At 39.0% G+C, this 13,448-nt stretch overlaps 1 protein-coding gene across 5 annotated transcripts in view; it reads right to left on the bottom strand.

The window, feature by feature from the left end:
- Positions 1 to 686, bottom strand: part of NCAM2 (neural cell adhesion molecule 2) — a 274,687-nt gene extending 274,001 nt beyond the window's left edge. For all 5 annotated transcript variants that reach the window (XM_051642874.1, XM_051642883.1, XM_051642891.1 and 2 more), the window contains exon 1: positions 572 to 686. In XM_051642874.1, coding sequence (XP_051498834.1) covers positions 572 to 623 — 52 coding nt within the window. In that variant the 5' untranslated portion in view covers positions 624 to 686. The remainder of the gene's footprint in view (positions 1 to 571) is intronic.
- Positions 687 to 13,448: the final 12,762 nt, after the last annotated feature.

Genomic DNA, 13,448 nt, shown 5'->3' with positions numbered 1-13,448 from the left:
CCCCCGAGCCGGGGTCTCAGTGTCACCGCAGAGCGAGGGCAATAGTCTGAGGAAAGGGAGAAGAAACACTAGCAAGCGGACTTCAGGTCGGGTTTCTCCCCGGATCTACCGGCAGCACTTCTCTCTGCTCCTAAAAATGAAGCCCACGTTGCCTTCCCCTCAACCAGACGCGTATTTTAAAGCGCGATCCCTGACAGCTGTGGCTTTTTTAATCGCTTGATCTCCCTCTCACGTTTACCGCTGCCCAAAATAAGGCGAAACCCCATGCAAAACATCTAAGTGAACAGAGCATCTTCCAGGTTTTTGTTTTGTTTTGTTTTGTTCCTCATAAATAATTCCTCTCCGCGCCTTGAAGACTTAAAAAATAAAAAAAATAAGGGGGGAGAGGGGGGGAGTGAAGCAAGTTTTAGGTCCTTTTACATTTGGTTCCAGGATGACACACTGCTTTAATTTATTTATTTTTTCTTTGCTCCATTTCTTTCACGGTTATATGTTAATCTGAGCGAGCAAACACTATAGGTAAGAATAATAATTGACAAGGAAAAAACACAAGCAGCAGCCCCGCTCCTACCTTGCCCGCTACTGAGGAGCAATCCGAGCAGGTAAAGAGGCAGGAGGCTCATGTTCAGCAGCTGGCGCCGGCGGACAGTTCCAAGCCGGAGGAGATGCTTGAGCAGCCCAGCCAAACCCCGCTGCCGCCTGCGCCCGCGCAGCCCCGCGCAGCCCCGCGCCGCTCGCCCAGTGCCGGGCAGCGCCGCCCCGCGCCGCACTATATCGGGGAGGCGGCGGCCGCCGCGCAGGAGGCGGGAACACGGCGGCCTGCGCGGATCCCTCCGCGCCACACGCAGGGACGCGGCGTTGAGGGGCGTCGCGGCGGCAGCAGCAGCAGCAGCAGCAGGTTCTTCCGCCGCTGCCAGAGGCGGCCGCCGGCGGGAAGCCCGGGGGCAGGCCCCCCCGGGAGAGGGGGAGCAGCTCCGCAGCCTGGCCACTGCGGCCCCTCGGAGCCTGCTCCCAGGAGAAGACACAGCCCGGAGGCAGCGGCTTTTACGCCGAAGCCTGGCGGGAATCCTCAGCCCGCCTGGGCAGGGAGAGCGGGGACGGGCGCTCCGGCGGCACGCGCGAGGGGAGCGCAGTGGGGGGCCTGATGCGGCTCTGCCCCCTCCCCCCTCCCCTCCGCCCCCCGGGGAGGCCGCCGGGAGCGGGCACGGCCGGGCCGTACCCAGCGCAGCGGAGCGGAGGGGCCCGAGGCGGCGCGGGGCTGCGAGGACTCGCCGCCCCCCCGCCCCCCCCCCGCTCCTTCCGCGCTGGGTAGCGGGCTGCGGCGCGGGTGGGCCGCGGGGAGCCCCGCGTACGGGCGCCTCTGCGGGCAACCCAGACCTGTGTAGCCTGGCCTTGTACCTACTGATTCAGCTGTTTAGGAATCCACTTGTTTTGACTTCCATTACTAGCGCAGGGAGGGGAAAAATGCCTCTGCTGTTCATGAGTGCCTGGAATAAAACCGAGAAAAAATAAATTGCTTACCTCTGCGATGCCTCAGTGCTGTCTCACTTAGGATCTTGCTTTGTAAGGAAAAAACAAAACAAAACAACCAAAACGCTGCCCTAAAGTAAAAAAAGAAAACAAACAAACAAACAAAAACCACCAAAAAAAAAAACCCACAAAAAAAACCCACCAAAAAGCCTCTTCAAAGTCAAGCTGAACGAGAATCCATTTCTTCTTTTTCATGTGTGTTAATTAAGCTATGGTCTCCAAACCAGCTTCTATAAATCTAAATCGCCTTACCACCTGTATGATACATGGAAGGAGATAAAAGTGGATTTAAATTAATGTGAAGCAGCAGTGATAGTAATTAATAAAAGATTCATCCAAATGAACACATCCCTAATAATTTTTTTTTTTTTTTTTTTTTTTTTTTTGCCTTTTCAAGAGGATTTGTGTTTTGGGGGGGAGGAGGGAGACAAGTTCCTTTGCAGAGAACTAATGTAAATGACCTAACCAGGATTAGTATCTTCAGCTTCACTCTTGTTGCACAATGTTACAAAATTAGGAAATACAGAAGGAAGAAATTACTTAGCCAGATCTTGCTGCGATCAACAGGCTACGTGATAAACTGGAAGGCTTTCCTCAGAAGATGATGCTGTGGGACACTTGGGAACATGTACAGAGAGTGCTGGTATGGGGGAGTGCGAGAGCTTTGTGCTGTGTGTTGGTTGACATACACCGCCTAAATCAGAACCTTATTGCTCAACTACACACCACATGTCCCTGCTCTTGGAACAAAAAATTTTTGAAACCTAGTAAAAAACGAACAGATCGATTTTCACATATATATAAGTGAGCATGCAACTGTTAATTCCTCATACAGTTTTGGAAATCCAAGATGTGGCAGCTTCAGCAAAAGCTTTTAGGTGAGAGCTGGATTTATATTTAGGAGCCGTTCTGCTCCAGAATGTTGTGAGAGATTGCAGAAATTTTGTCTGGGGCCTTTAGTGCAGGTCAAGGAAAGCTCAACAAAAGTAATTATTTTGAGAAAAGAGTTTTCCCAGGTAAGAAGGTTCTGTCAGCCCCCATACCCAACTCAGAAGTCGACATCATTAATAGATCAATACAGAAAGATGACTGTTAGATTAAACTATTAGATAAAAACCTTAAAATAAAACTAAATATAAATCTTAATGGGCAAAAAGCAAGAAACCTTCACTATGAAGTGGATAAGGTGTCAAATTTGTTAACCTTTGGTTTTAACATGTTTGGAGCATCCGTCTGCAAAACTAGAAAAAAGAGAAAAAATAAAAACAGTATTAATAAATAATATTTCTCAATAAATAAACCCAAATAACTTGGGAATGTACCTTAGTAGAGAAGCACCTGGATCTTCACAGATGCATAGACTGAAATCCATGTGTATCAGATGCCTTTCCAAGACAATACAGAAGCAAGTAAGAAGTCTCTTACTGCACAAGAACTAACTTGTTTATTTTAAATTATAAACATGATGACAATTTCACCAGTGTCAGATCTCAGTGGCCAGTTCTTGCTCCTTTGAAATGGGATGAGGATGCTTTGCTTCCAAACGATTTGTTGTCTTGAGAAGTCTGCCTAATTACTTGTCTGCAACAGTGAACAGATCCCACCATGTAGACTGTCCACACCTTATTGCTGTAGGATTTGGAGAAATCTAGTTTTAGTCCAGCTTCTCAAGGAAAATGGGAACCTACTCTTTGCCTCTCTTAAGCAATGGAACAGCAACAACAAAAGATGGATGTAAATCCCAAATATATTAATAGCCTTGTACTCCTACTCCAAAAGAGAGAGACCTTACTGAAGGAAGAGACAGCAGCTGGTTCATCCACCAGTAGACATGTAGCCCCAAGTACTCTGTCACATTAACCACCTTAAAGCTGTATGCACAGATCCTGAGACCATGCAGTGGCAGGATGAAGAGGAGGAGACAAAGTACCTAGATATGCAGAGATTCGTTGTTTCTGTTGCTTACAGAACAACTCATTTTTACAGAACAACTCATTTTTACAGAACAACTCATTTTTACAGAACAAAGATCTGTAAAAAAGTGTATCATAGTAAACCACAGCAGCATATCACACTGAGGCCACGCAAAAAGAGATTAGAAAGATGCAGAAAAAATGCTCAGCTTTTCTGCCATCTGCATCTGTGTGACTCTTGGTGGTTTTGACCATACATTTAATGAACCAAAAGATGAGCATTTCAAGGTGCTGTAAAGTGCTAATTGGTATCAATAACAACATTCCTGTCGTATTCACCGTCCTTTGGCTAATGGCACTTTTCTTAAGAGCGTGCCATTTACTGGGGGGAAGCCTGACATTTGGTTTAATGGCTCTACTCACACCAGGGAATTAGAAAACATTATTTCTGGGCAATATTTCATGCATAACAAGCATGCTAGCAGAAAGCAAACACATTTTCATGCTATATAAGTTTTAAAAATAAGACAAAAAATTAGCCACAATGAGTATTAACCCATATGAACTACCAAGAGGTGCAACACCAAGAAGCATAGTTATCATTCTGTTGAGGCAGTTATTTCAAAGGTGGGGAAAGCAACTTCGGTAGGTTCTCAGAGGAATTCCAAGACAATTCTAGTGACTGAAGAGGCTTGCTGGAGAAATCTCAGTGGAAAATAAGGGAAAATATTACCTAATATTACATACATGTTTGATTAGTATGTTAGATGTTTTGGGATACCATATTTAGAATCTAAGTGGATATATCTGTAAGTTTCCTGCCTGTTAACTGATGCACAGCAGCCTCCAGCTTTCACAATTGTGCTTTCATACACAGCTTTTGTCCTACAAAGTTTTACTACCTGTGAAGTTAGCAAAAAGGCAGGAAGAATTTATTTCCCCCAATGTTACTTCCTTGTTTCACTCTAGGATTGTTTATACAGTAGCCTATCAGCTGGTATGGACAAAGTAGAAAAATTAGGCTTTGGAGAAAGCATAGAACCATTTTGAGCTATCATTACTGTAAGTAAGTCAGTTTGCAAGAACTGAGGGTCTGTAAACTTAGTGTGACTGAACTTGTTTGTGAAGAAACATCTCCATGGTGTTTTTGCAAGGAGTACTTTATTTTTTAATTGATTGATGATTGCATATTCAATGCAAATGTAATTAAATACAGAGTTTTAAATCTTGATGATGATTTCATACTGGATATTTGTACTCAAATACATGTTTCCCTGTGGACATTCAAGTTTCCAAGAGATCCAGCTGGGTTTGCTTACTTGTCTTACACAAACTGAAATATTAAGGAAACACCTTAAAATTAGCTGAGCATTTTAGGACAACTTAGAGTAACAGCACAGTTAGAAAGAAGGCACAGAGAGATCATGTCTAGAAATAACTGTTGAAGAGTTGTAAGGAAATTTCTGTGTCCTACAGCAATTTTCAATGTTTTTAGGGACAGGAAAGGAGAGAGAAAAGGAAAAGAGAAAAGATAAAATACCCCTTCCCACAAGCCCAGTATGTTGCACTTGCAGGAGAATGCCTTCTGCAGACAGGGTAATTTTCAGAGGTGCTCATGAACTAAATTGCTGATCATCTCCAAAGTGAGTAATTATCCCAAATAGGATGCTTTCCTATGAACACTGAATACACAGTTAAAGTGGCACTAGGATAAATTATGCAACAGTGAACAACAGCATTATTGTGGTGAGGAAATGATGCACAATAAACAAGAGAGTTTCATAAACATTTGCACCACTTTAATGTTTGAAGTTCTTAACACCTTACAAAGATTTTCATAAAGATCTAAAATTACTATCATTTTAGATTGACATTTTCTGAGAAAAAGTCAGAAACATTGTTTCCTCTCTGTTTCAAGTCACTTTAAATAAAGAAATCTCCTTCCTGTTACAGATCTTGAAATTATTCAGATGCTAAGAAATTGACTCATGGTTTTTGTTCAGGGTGTATAATTTCCTGTACCACTTCTGGAACTGAATAAAGACAAGGGCACGTGTAAAATAATTTTGTGCAGATAAAGAAGACTGCCTAATTTTTGAAGATAGCAAGGTTGCTTGAAGTACAGTGTGCTAATTTGATTACAATATAAAACATTGTGCTGACAAAAGAAATCAATAAGCTGAATTTATATGTCTGAAGGAAGCATTGTGCGTTTCTGTGTGTAGTGCAGCAGAAGTAGCATTTGAGAAGCAAGACAAGGTGACTTGTCTGAACTCTAGATACAGATTTTCATATATTCCAGGTTACCTCATTGCTAGACTTGTAACTATTTATCTTCTCAGATGAGTCACCGAAAAAACATGAACTCTCAACAGTTATCTTGTCATTACCAGCTTCAGATATTTGGGCAAGATTATGGACACATTTATTATTTTACTTAAGAATGAAACTGCTGATGCTAAGGTGCTCCACCTGGCTCAAATGTAACTGCCTACATATTCAGCAACATGGCAGTTGTGTGCTTTTTACCTCTTTTATGGGCTGCTTATAAACAGAATGGTTGCTGCATGGTAAGAATTTGCAGAGCAGTTGTTTTTAAAGTGGTTGTGTGTGCAAAACACAGACCTTCCCCATTGCTCTTCTTTTGACTGTGAAACTTTTTCCCCTTAAATGCTTTGAATAATAATGAATTTCAGAGCCATTTATAATAAAATGTAAATCAAATTTATTCAGCCATCCATACTTTCATTACCAGCAAAGGCTAAAAACATGCCAGACCAAAGAAAGAATGATTTTCTATAGAATGTAAAATTAGACATGAAGTAAAAATGAAAAAGTTTACAGATACCTTTGGGTTACAGTTCTATATAGTGATGCTGAATATGCTGCACAATTTAAGCACTGCCCAGATTAAATAGAGCATCTAGGATTCGGAGCCATCTGACAACCCTGATCCTTATCACTGTCCCAGTTTTCATTTGAACTGAGTAATTGTTGATTTACATATGATAAAAGTGAGCATGGAGATCTGATGGCTGATATGAGGGATGCCAACAGTCGGTGAAACCTTTATGGAGAACTTAGAAATTTATTTATTTGTATATATAGACACTGGGGGAAAGGGAGCACATATAATTTTAAGTATATTGATTTCTCCAAGTGATAAAAGAACTATGTCCACATCTCCAATTCTCAGCATGGAGGAAAGGTCATGATGAAAGTGCTCAGCTGGGAATTGAGGAAGAAATTAGTGACTAAACAATGACAGAAAGTTCCAAAGAATGTGGAATTTAACTCCAGACTGTTACAAGGCATGTGATCTAGACCCCACAGTTTACACTGAAACTTATCTTTTAATTAATTTCAGACCCAAAACTTCAGAAGTTTTTATTCACAAGGAGACATCTGTTCCTTTACTGAGATACTCTTGGCGTATTCTAGCATCTTGATACAGCAAGCAGTTTCAAAGGTTAGTTGTGTCAACTACACAATATTTTCTTTCATTAGCTTTTGATTTGATGAGTTTTGAAAGATAATAGTGGTCAGTCTGGTTTCTCTAGACACTGTATTATAAGAATAAACATTGTCCTATATGTTTTTTCTAAATGGGGTGATCCCTTTTTATTCATTATCTCCCCTGCTTTTCTTCCTGTCTTTCTAATATGTTTTTCATTATCCTTCAAAGTCTATTATAACTCTTAGTAAGGTAAATAATTAAGCACAGTGCAACAGATTAGAATGAATTTGTGATTTATAGTGAATTATTTTTGCACCCACAGATAGTGGGGGTTTTTGACAGCAACTGCCTCAAGTCACCTTTGAACTCACTTCAAAGCCAGTTTGCAATTTTCATAATGTTTTTCTAAATAATTACTTATTGAAAAATTTTAAATAAATATCCAAGATCCTTAAGTAGAACAGGCAATTCCTTTTTTTCATTGCTTTCTTGTTCAGATTTTCAGTATAAATAATGAATGTTTTTTAATAAATAACCATTTGAATTGGCAGATGTCAGAGTGTTATGATATTTGTCTTAAAAAGAGTGGGAAAATCTTGTTTTTCTAAGCAAATCTATGTCATCCAAAGTACATAGACACAAAAGGATTTTGCTTCAGAGATGCATAATCAGAGCCTGACTGGCCCTGTGAAGGCATTTCTTTCTACTGAAATATTTGTAAAATGAGATCTTCCGAGATCTAGGTTCCAGGTGTTTCAGTTCCTGTTTTCAAGTACACATAATGTGTATGCATACATTCAGGCTCTTTAAACTGGAACTATTCAACAGTGATAATTTATTTATGTCCCAGAAGAGCTGGAAGCAAAGTAAATGAGAACTGTACTCAGAATCAAGCTCCAGTCATCTGTCTGGCAATTTCTGCTGTAATTTAGACCCAGCATTTAACAATATTTTTTAAATTATAAGACATTTCTCTTATAACTTCATAGGTAGAAGCCTCTGAGTTCTATATATATTCTTTGAAAATATAAAGAACATTTTAAAATCCCACAGTTGCCACAGATAAAGCATCATGCTGCAGAATATTTACATCGCTGCAGAAGAAGCAAGATCATCAGGGAAAACAAGCTAAGAAATCCTTTTTTTTTCTTTTTTCTTTTTTCTTTTTTTTTTTTGCAACAACTGTGCCAGTAACACTGATGAAATAATCAGTTATTCTTTTGACAAGCAAGAGAAATCAGTGTACTGTATATATTGCTGTGCTGACATGTACTTCATTGGAAAAAGAAAGGGTGGAGGGTTGGGAAGGATCAATACTTGTCAAAGAAGAGTTGGAAAGGGGAAAATATTATATAAGGGATTAATAAAGTTCTTTTTAATTTTTTTTTTTCTGAGGATTTTCTGTTTGTTTAATTTAGCAGCTCATCAGAACATAACCAAAACCCATAGAAAGCATTCAAAACTGGTTTAGAACAGGATTGTTTCCTCTACTCACCAAATGATAGGGGAACAAGATCCATTGAAGGGGTATGAAAATAAGGAATAGTATATCCATGGCATTATCTGCTTTGGACATAGGGTGTTTACTGAAGTAAAAGTTATTTTTTACTATCTGTATAGGCGGAAAACATAATGAAGTTTTCATCAGTTTCCTTTTCTGAAGAAAGGAATTAGAAACTTAAGCAGAGATGAAGAAGACAGCTCAGCACTGAAGGCCCTGAGCATTCTGGTGGACACCAAGCTGACCAGGAGCCAACAATGAGCCCTCACATCAAAGAAGATCAGCAACCTTCTGGGCTACATTATGCAGAGCCTCTCCAGCAGATCAAGGGATGTGATCCTTCACTTTACTTGGCCCTGGTGAGACACATCTGGAGTGCTGAGTTCAGTGCGAAGCTCCTCAATACAAGAGAGACAGAGGTGTACTGAGAAAGTTCAGAGTAGGACCATGAGCATGATTAAGGATTTGGAGCATATTATATAAGGGGAGGCTGAGAGAGCTGGGAGTATTCAGCCTGGAACACAGAAAGTTCAGGGAGGGGGTGCTACCAATGTCTAAAAAACCAAGATGGAGCACAGGAAAAGAAGGTGGAGCCAGACTGTTGTCAGTGATGTTCAGTGACAGGGCAAGAGACAATGGGCACAAACTGAAATACAGAAAACACTATTTAAGATTAAGACAAATCTCTTACATTGAGGATGGTTTCCTGGAAAGGTTGTTGAGTCTTTGTCCATGGAAATACTCAAGACCTGACTGGATACAGTCCTGGTCAACCTGCTCTGGCTGACCCTGCTTGATCAGGGGTGTTAAACTAGAGGATCTCAAGAGGTGCCTTCCAGCCTCAGCCATTCCATGATTCTGTGACTCTATATGATTCCCAAGCTGAAGAAGAAATAATTCCTTATATCTTTCTGTAGTATTTTCCTTTCCATTAGCATCCTAGTTGCCTTAGGAACCTTTCCTCATGTTGAGTGACTTTTATGATGACACAGATAGCAGCCATAGAGAGTGTTAAGAGTTGTTCGTTTTTTTAATTTACGTTAATTGCCAACTAAATCTTCACGTGAAAACTTTTAAAGACAAGAAACATGAAAGTATTTCTTCCCTTTTTTCTTCTTAATAGCATCCTTGTTGTGAAATTCCAAGCAGTCATTGATAATGATCAATATGAACTCTTGAGTTGCATTTTGTATGTGTGATGAATTTAAATAATAATAGTAATGATTAATAAGTTCAGGAAAATTGTGAATTATTTTTTTAAAAAGAAAGAACCAGTAAAGCAGAAGGAATGAATCTTTGATTCAGACCAATCATACTATGCATTAGGAATGTCACTTAAAAAACAGTTACCCTCAACAGCTCAGGCTATCTGTAGCACAAGTAGTAAAATTATTTTGGGAGAGTCTTATGAGACTTATGAGATATCAGAACCACAGAAGGCAATCAGCCTTCTCCTGTATTACATATGATACTGTACAATAAAACTCTCCACAGTGATTATATGATAAGGGCTAATACTCAGTTTTGACACTTGATGTCCATTCTCATTATTTCTATGCATTATTCTTCCATTTTCTCTTTCTCTCTTTCTTTATAAAACTCGTTAGATTAATTCTTAATTGTTCTCATGTTATTTTCTTTTAAAGGTCCTTATTTCAATTTTGGTTCCTTAGCATCCTTTGATACCCATAAAAATATAATTTGCTTGCTATCTGTGAGTGCATTCCATGTTTGGTCTTTATTATTATACATCTGCAAATCATATTTTGGCCAGACTGCCAGGTTAGCCAGATACTCAAAGTATTTCTCTGCCCCAAGTTATCATCCACAGTGCTAACAAGGCTACTGAGCTGCAGTGTGCAGTTCTAAAAAACTTTGTGATGGCCTGAGGATGCAAGAAGTATGTGCTTATTCTCTGTAACAAGAACAGACAGACAACTCACTGTACTAACATGTATAGAAGATGACACAGTGATGCACAGCAGAGTTCCAGTTCACATGTTGGGGTAGATCTGTAATATAAGAACACACAGTAAGAATTCTAGAAATCTCAATTGACCACAATATTAATATTTTTCAAGATATTTTAATAAATATTGCAACTATATTTGCCAAAATCTCATTAACAGCACACGAGTCAATACCAAGCTATTTCTCACATGGAATTTATTTAAACTGCCTCAAAAATCACAAACCTGACAAACAATAACATATTGTACACTGGCACTGAACCTTTTCTGATTATTTTATTGTCCTTGCTTGCAGCATTCTACTTGGGAATCATCTTGATGGAATTATCTTGGTGTTTTAATTGTGGTCTAAATGATTTGGAAATATGGATTTGGATTTTCATTCTGTGATCAAGCAAAACCTACTGCTGGTGTTCAATGTGATTTCAGACTTTGTTTCAATTCACAGTGAATAAGATTTACAGAGCTGAGAGGGTACCCTTTTATAGATAGCCCTTTCACAAAAGCCAACAGAGCAGTTGTTCTCTGAGGGCTCCTCAATCCTTAGAAGCCTTTATAATGAAGAAAGGGAAAATGTTCAAGTTTTTCTTTGGCTTTGACTCTAAGACCCAGAAGGTTTACAGTAATGTATTGCTGAGACTCCAATGTAAAACAATGTACCCCTTTTGTTTGGGTACTGCTGATGTACTTATTTTCTTCTTACATATACATTTTTTCATTGAAAAATAAAAGGAAAAAAAAAAAGGAAAACAAAAAAAAAGACAAAGGGGGAAGAAATCCAAGGAAATATCCTTTTTTTTTTTTTTTTTACTTTAACATTGCAAGCATTTTACCTAACCAGTTTAAGTGCAAAGTTAAACATCTATGTTTTTATATCTATACCATTTTCAATACTAAAATGATAGAATTTCTTAAACACTCCATTCCATGATCTATGTACACTATGTATTCAAAAAGAGAAAAAATACTAATCGAGAAAAGAGTATTTTCACAAAAACATGAAAGTAAACAGAGAGTCGAGGCCACTAGAAAATTAAAGTTTTATATATGTTCAGAACAGCTGCAATATTTTCACCTAAGAGTCTACAATTCAAGCAAAGCAAGTATTTAACTTCCCTGCGTGTACTATTAGTTATATGCTGAGAGGAAAATTACTCTTAAATGACTGAATATAAGTACTTGCCGCCTTAGTGTTTGAAAACCCTCAACTGAGAAAGGAGATACCCTTCCCCTTGAAAGCTAACAGATGCATATGCTGATATATGTGTTTTCACATGTAAGAAGGATGTGTCCTTGAACAGCTAAACAAGGAAATGGATTTTGAACTTGATTCTAATTGTTGTCAGCCTTTTTACAAGTTTTATTCATAGTTTATTAGTTTATTTATTACTTATACAGAGTTCCATACTTCAGTTAATCAGAAAGTGTCGCTTTGTGTCTTTTTGATCATTTCTAGCTTGGACAACAGAGCTGTGATTTGCTTGGAATACAATGATAAATCATAGAAGCAAAATAGCAATGAGTTTGCAAAGAACTTCTGGAGGTCATGTAGTCTTCCCTTTTCTATTTAAAAATGGATGCTTTAAAAATGAAATTAGAGTACTCAGGGCTTTATAAAGGCTACAGAGGAACTGCCATTTTCCTGAGTAGCAAATACAAGATAGGTGTTTAGTGAAATTATAGTCTATTAAATAGAGACTCAGTGATGGCTGCTGTGCTATGCATTAGGTGAGAAACATTTCTGTAGTTTTTGTTTTATTCTGGCGTTTATTTTATTTTTTTTAAACATCAGTGAATTCATTAACCTCTAAAAATGTTGTTTGGTGCAGGAACATTGGAATTGCCAGAGCAGAACAGAAAATTTGTCTGTTTACTTCTCTATTATTTAAGCACTGGTCGACAACTCAATGAATGGCTCAAAAAAATTCCAAACCAGCAGTAGATAGTCAAGTATAAGTGGAATACTTTCCAAAAGCAATAGCTGATAATTGCTGATGCTCTTCTGCGCATGAAAGATTCATTCATCTGAATTTACATATGTCTTACTTTAGCAAATATTAATGGTTTTCATGGTACAATTTACACCATCTTCCATCATAATGTATATATTAAGCAATGCAAGGACAATATACTTTCTCTTGTCTGAAAGTATCTTCAGCTGCAAATTGATCTGTGAAAAATTAAAGGTATGCTTAAGTATTAAATAGTCCTATCTAAACCAAACAGCATTATGTTAAGTAAGGCTGATTACTTACAGAGCATCTGGGAGAACAGTAGTCTGAAAAAAAACAATGACCAAGCATTCCAGAGTTCTGGTCAGAGAAGAAATTTCAACCTTCTCTCCCTTCGACTGCCGTAAGAAAAACTGGAGTACAGACCAGTGTCCCTAGTTTCAAATATTGTAAGGACAGATTGTCTGTTGTGGTCTATATCTGATTTTGTCTACTTGTACCAGAAGAATCACAGAACCACAGAATACTAATGGCTGGAAAGAACCTCTGAGATCAGTAAGTCCAACCATTAAAAGAAAACAAAACACACACACAAAAACAAACCTAAAGAACCAAACCAAACCAAAATAAAACAAAACAAAACCAACAACACAAACCACACTCCCAAAACCCCACAACACACAACCTGGAATCTCAGCCACTAGAGCATGCTTTGAAGTTCCTCATCTACATGTTTCCTGAACACATCCAAGGATGGTGAGTCCACCACCTCCCTGGGCAGCCTGTTCCAGTACCTGACCTATCCAATCTAAACCTCACCTGCTGCAGCTTCAAACCATTTCCTCTGATCCTGTCATTATTTACTTGGGAGAAGAGGCCAACACCCACCTCCTTATAACCTCTTTTCAGGTAGTTGTAGAGAGAAATGAAGTCTCCCTTCAGCCTCCTCTTCTCCAAATTAAACATCCCTAGTTCCCTCAGCTGCTCCTCGTATGAGTTGTTCTCTAATGCTGAGCACTGTATCTGCTGAACTGCAAAGAAAAAAGCAGCTCACAGAACCTCTGTGCATTCACATCCACGTTCATAACCATAGAGAGGAATTCTTGAGAAATCAAGCTATTTTGA

The sequence above is a fragment of the Apus apus genome, chromosome 1 (genome assembly GCF_020740795.1).
Source record: "Apus apus isolate bApuApu2 chromosome 1, bApuApu2.pri.cur, whole genome shotgun sequence".
NCBI classification, from domain to species: domain Eukaryota; kingdom Metazoa; phylum Chordata; class Aves; order Apodiformes; family Apodidae; genus Apus; species Apus apus.
This window is presented reverse-complemented; position numbering and strand designations above follow the sequence as displayed.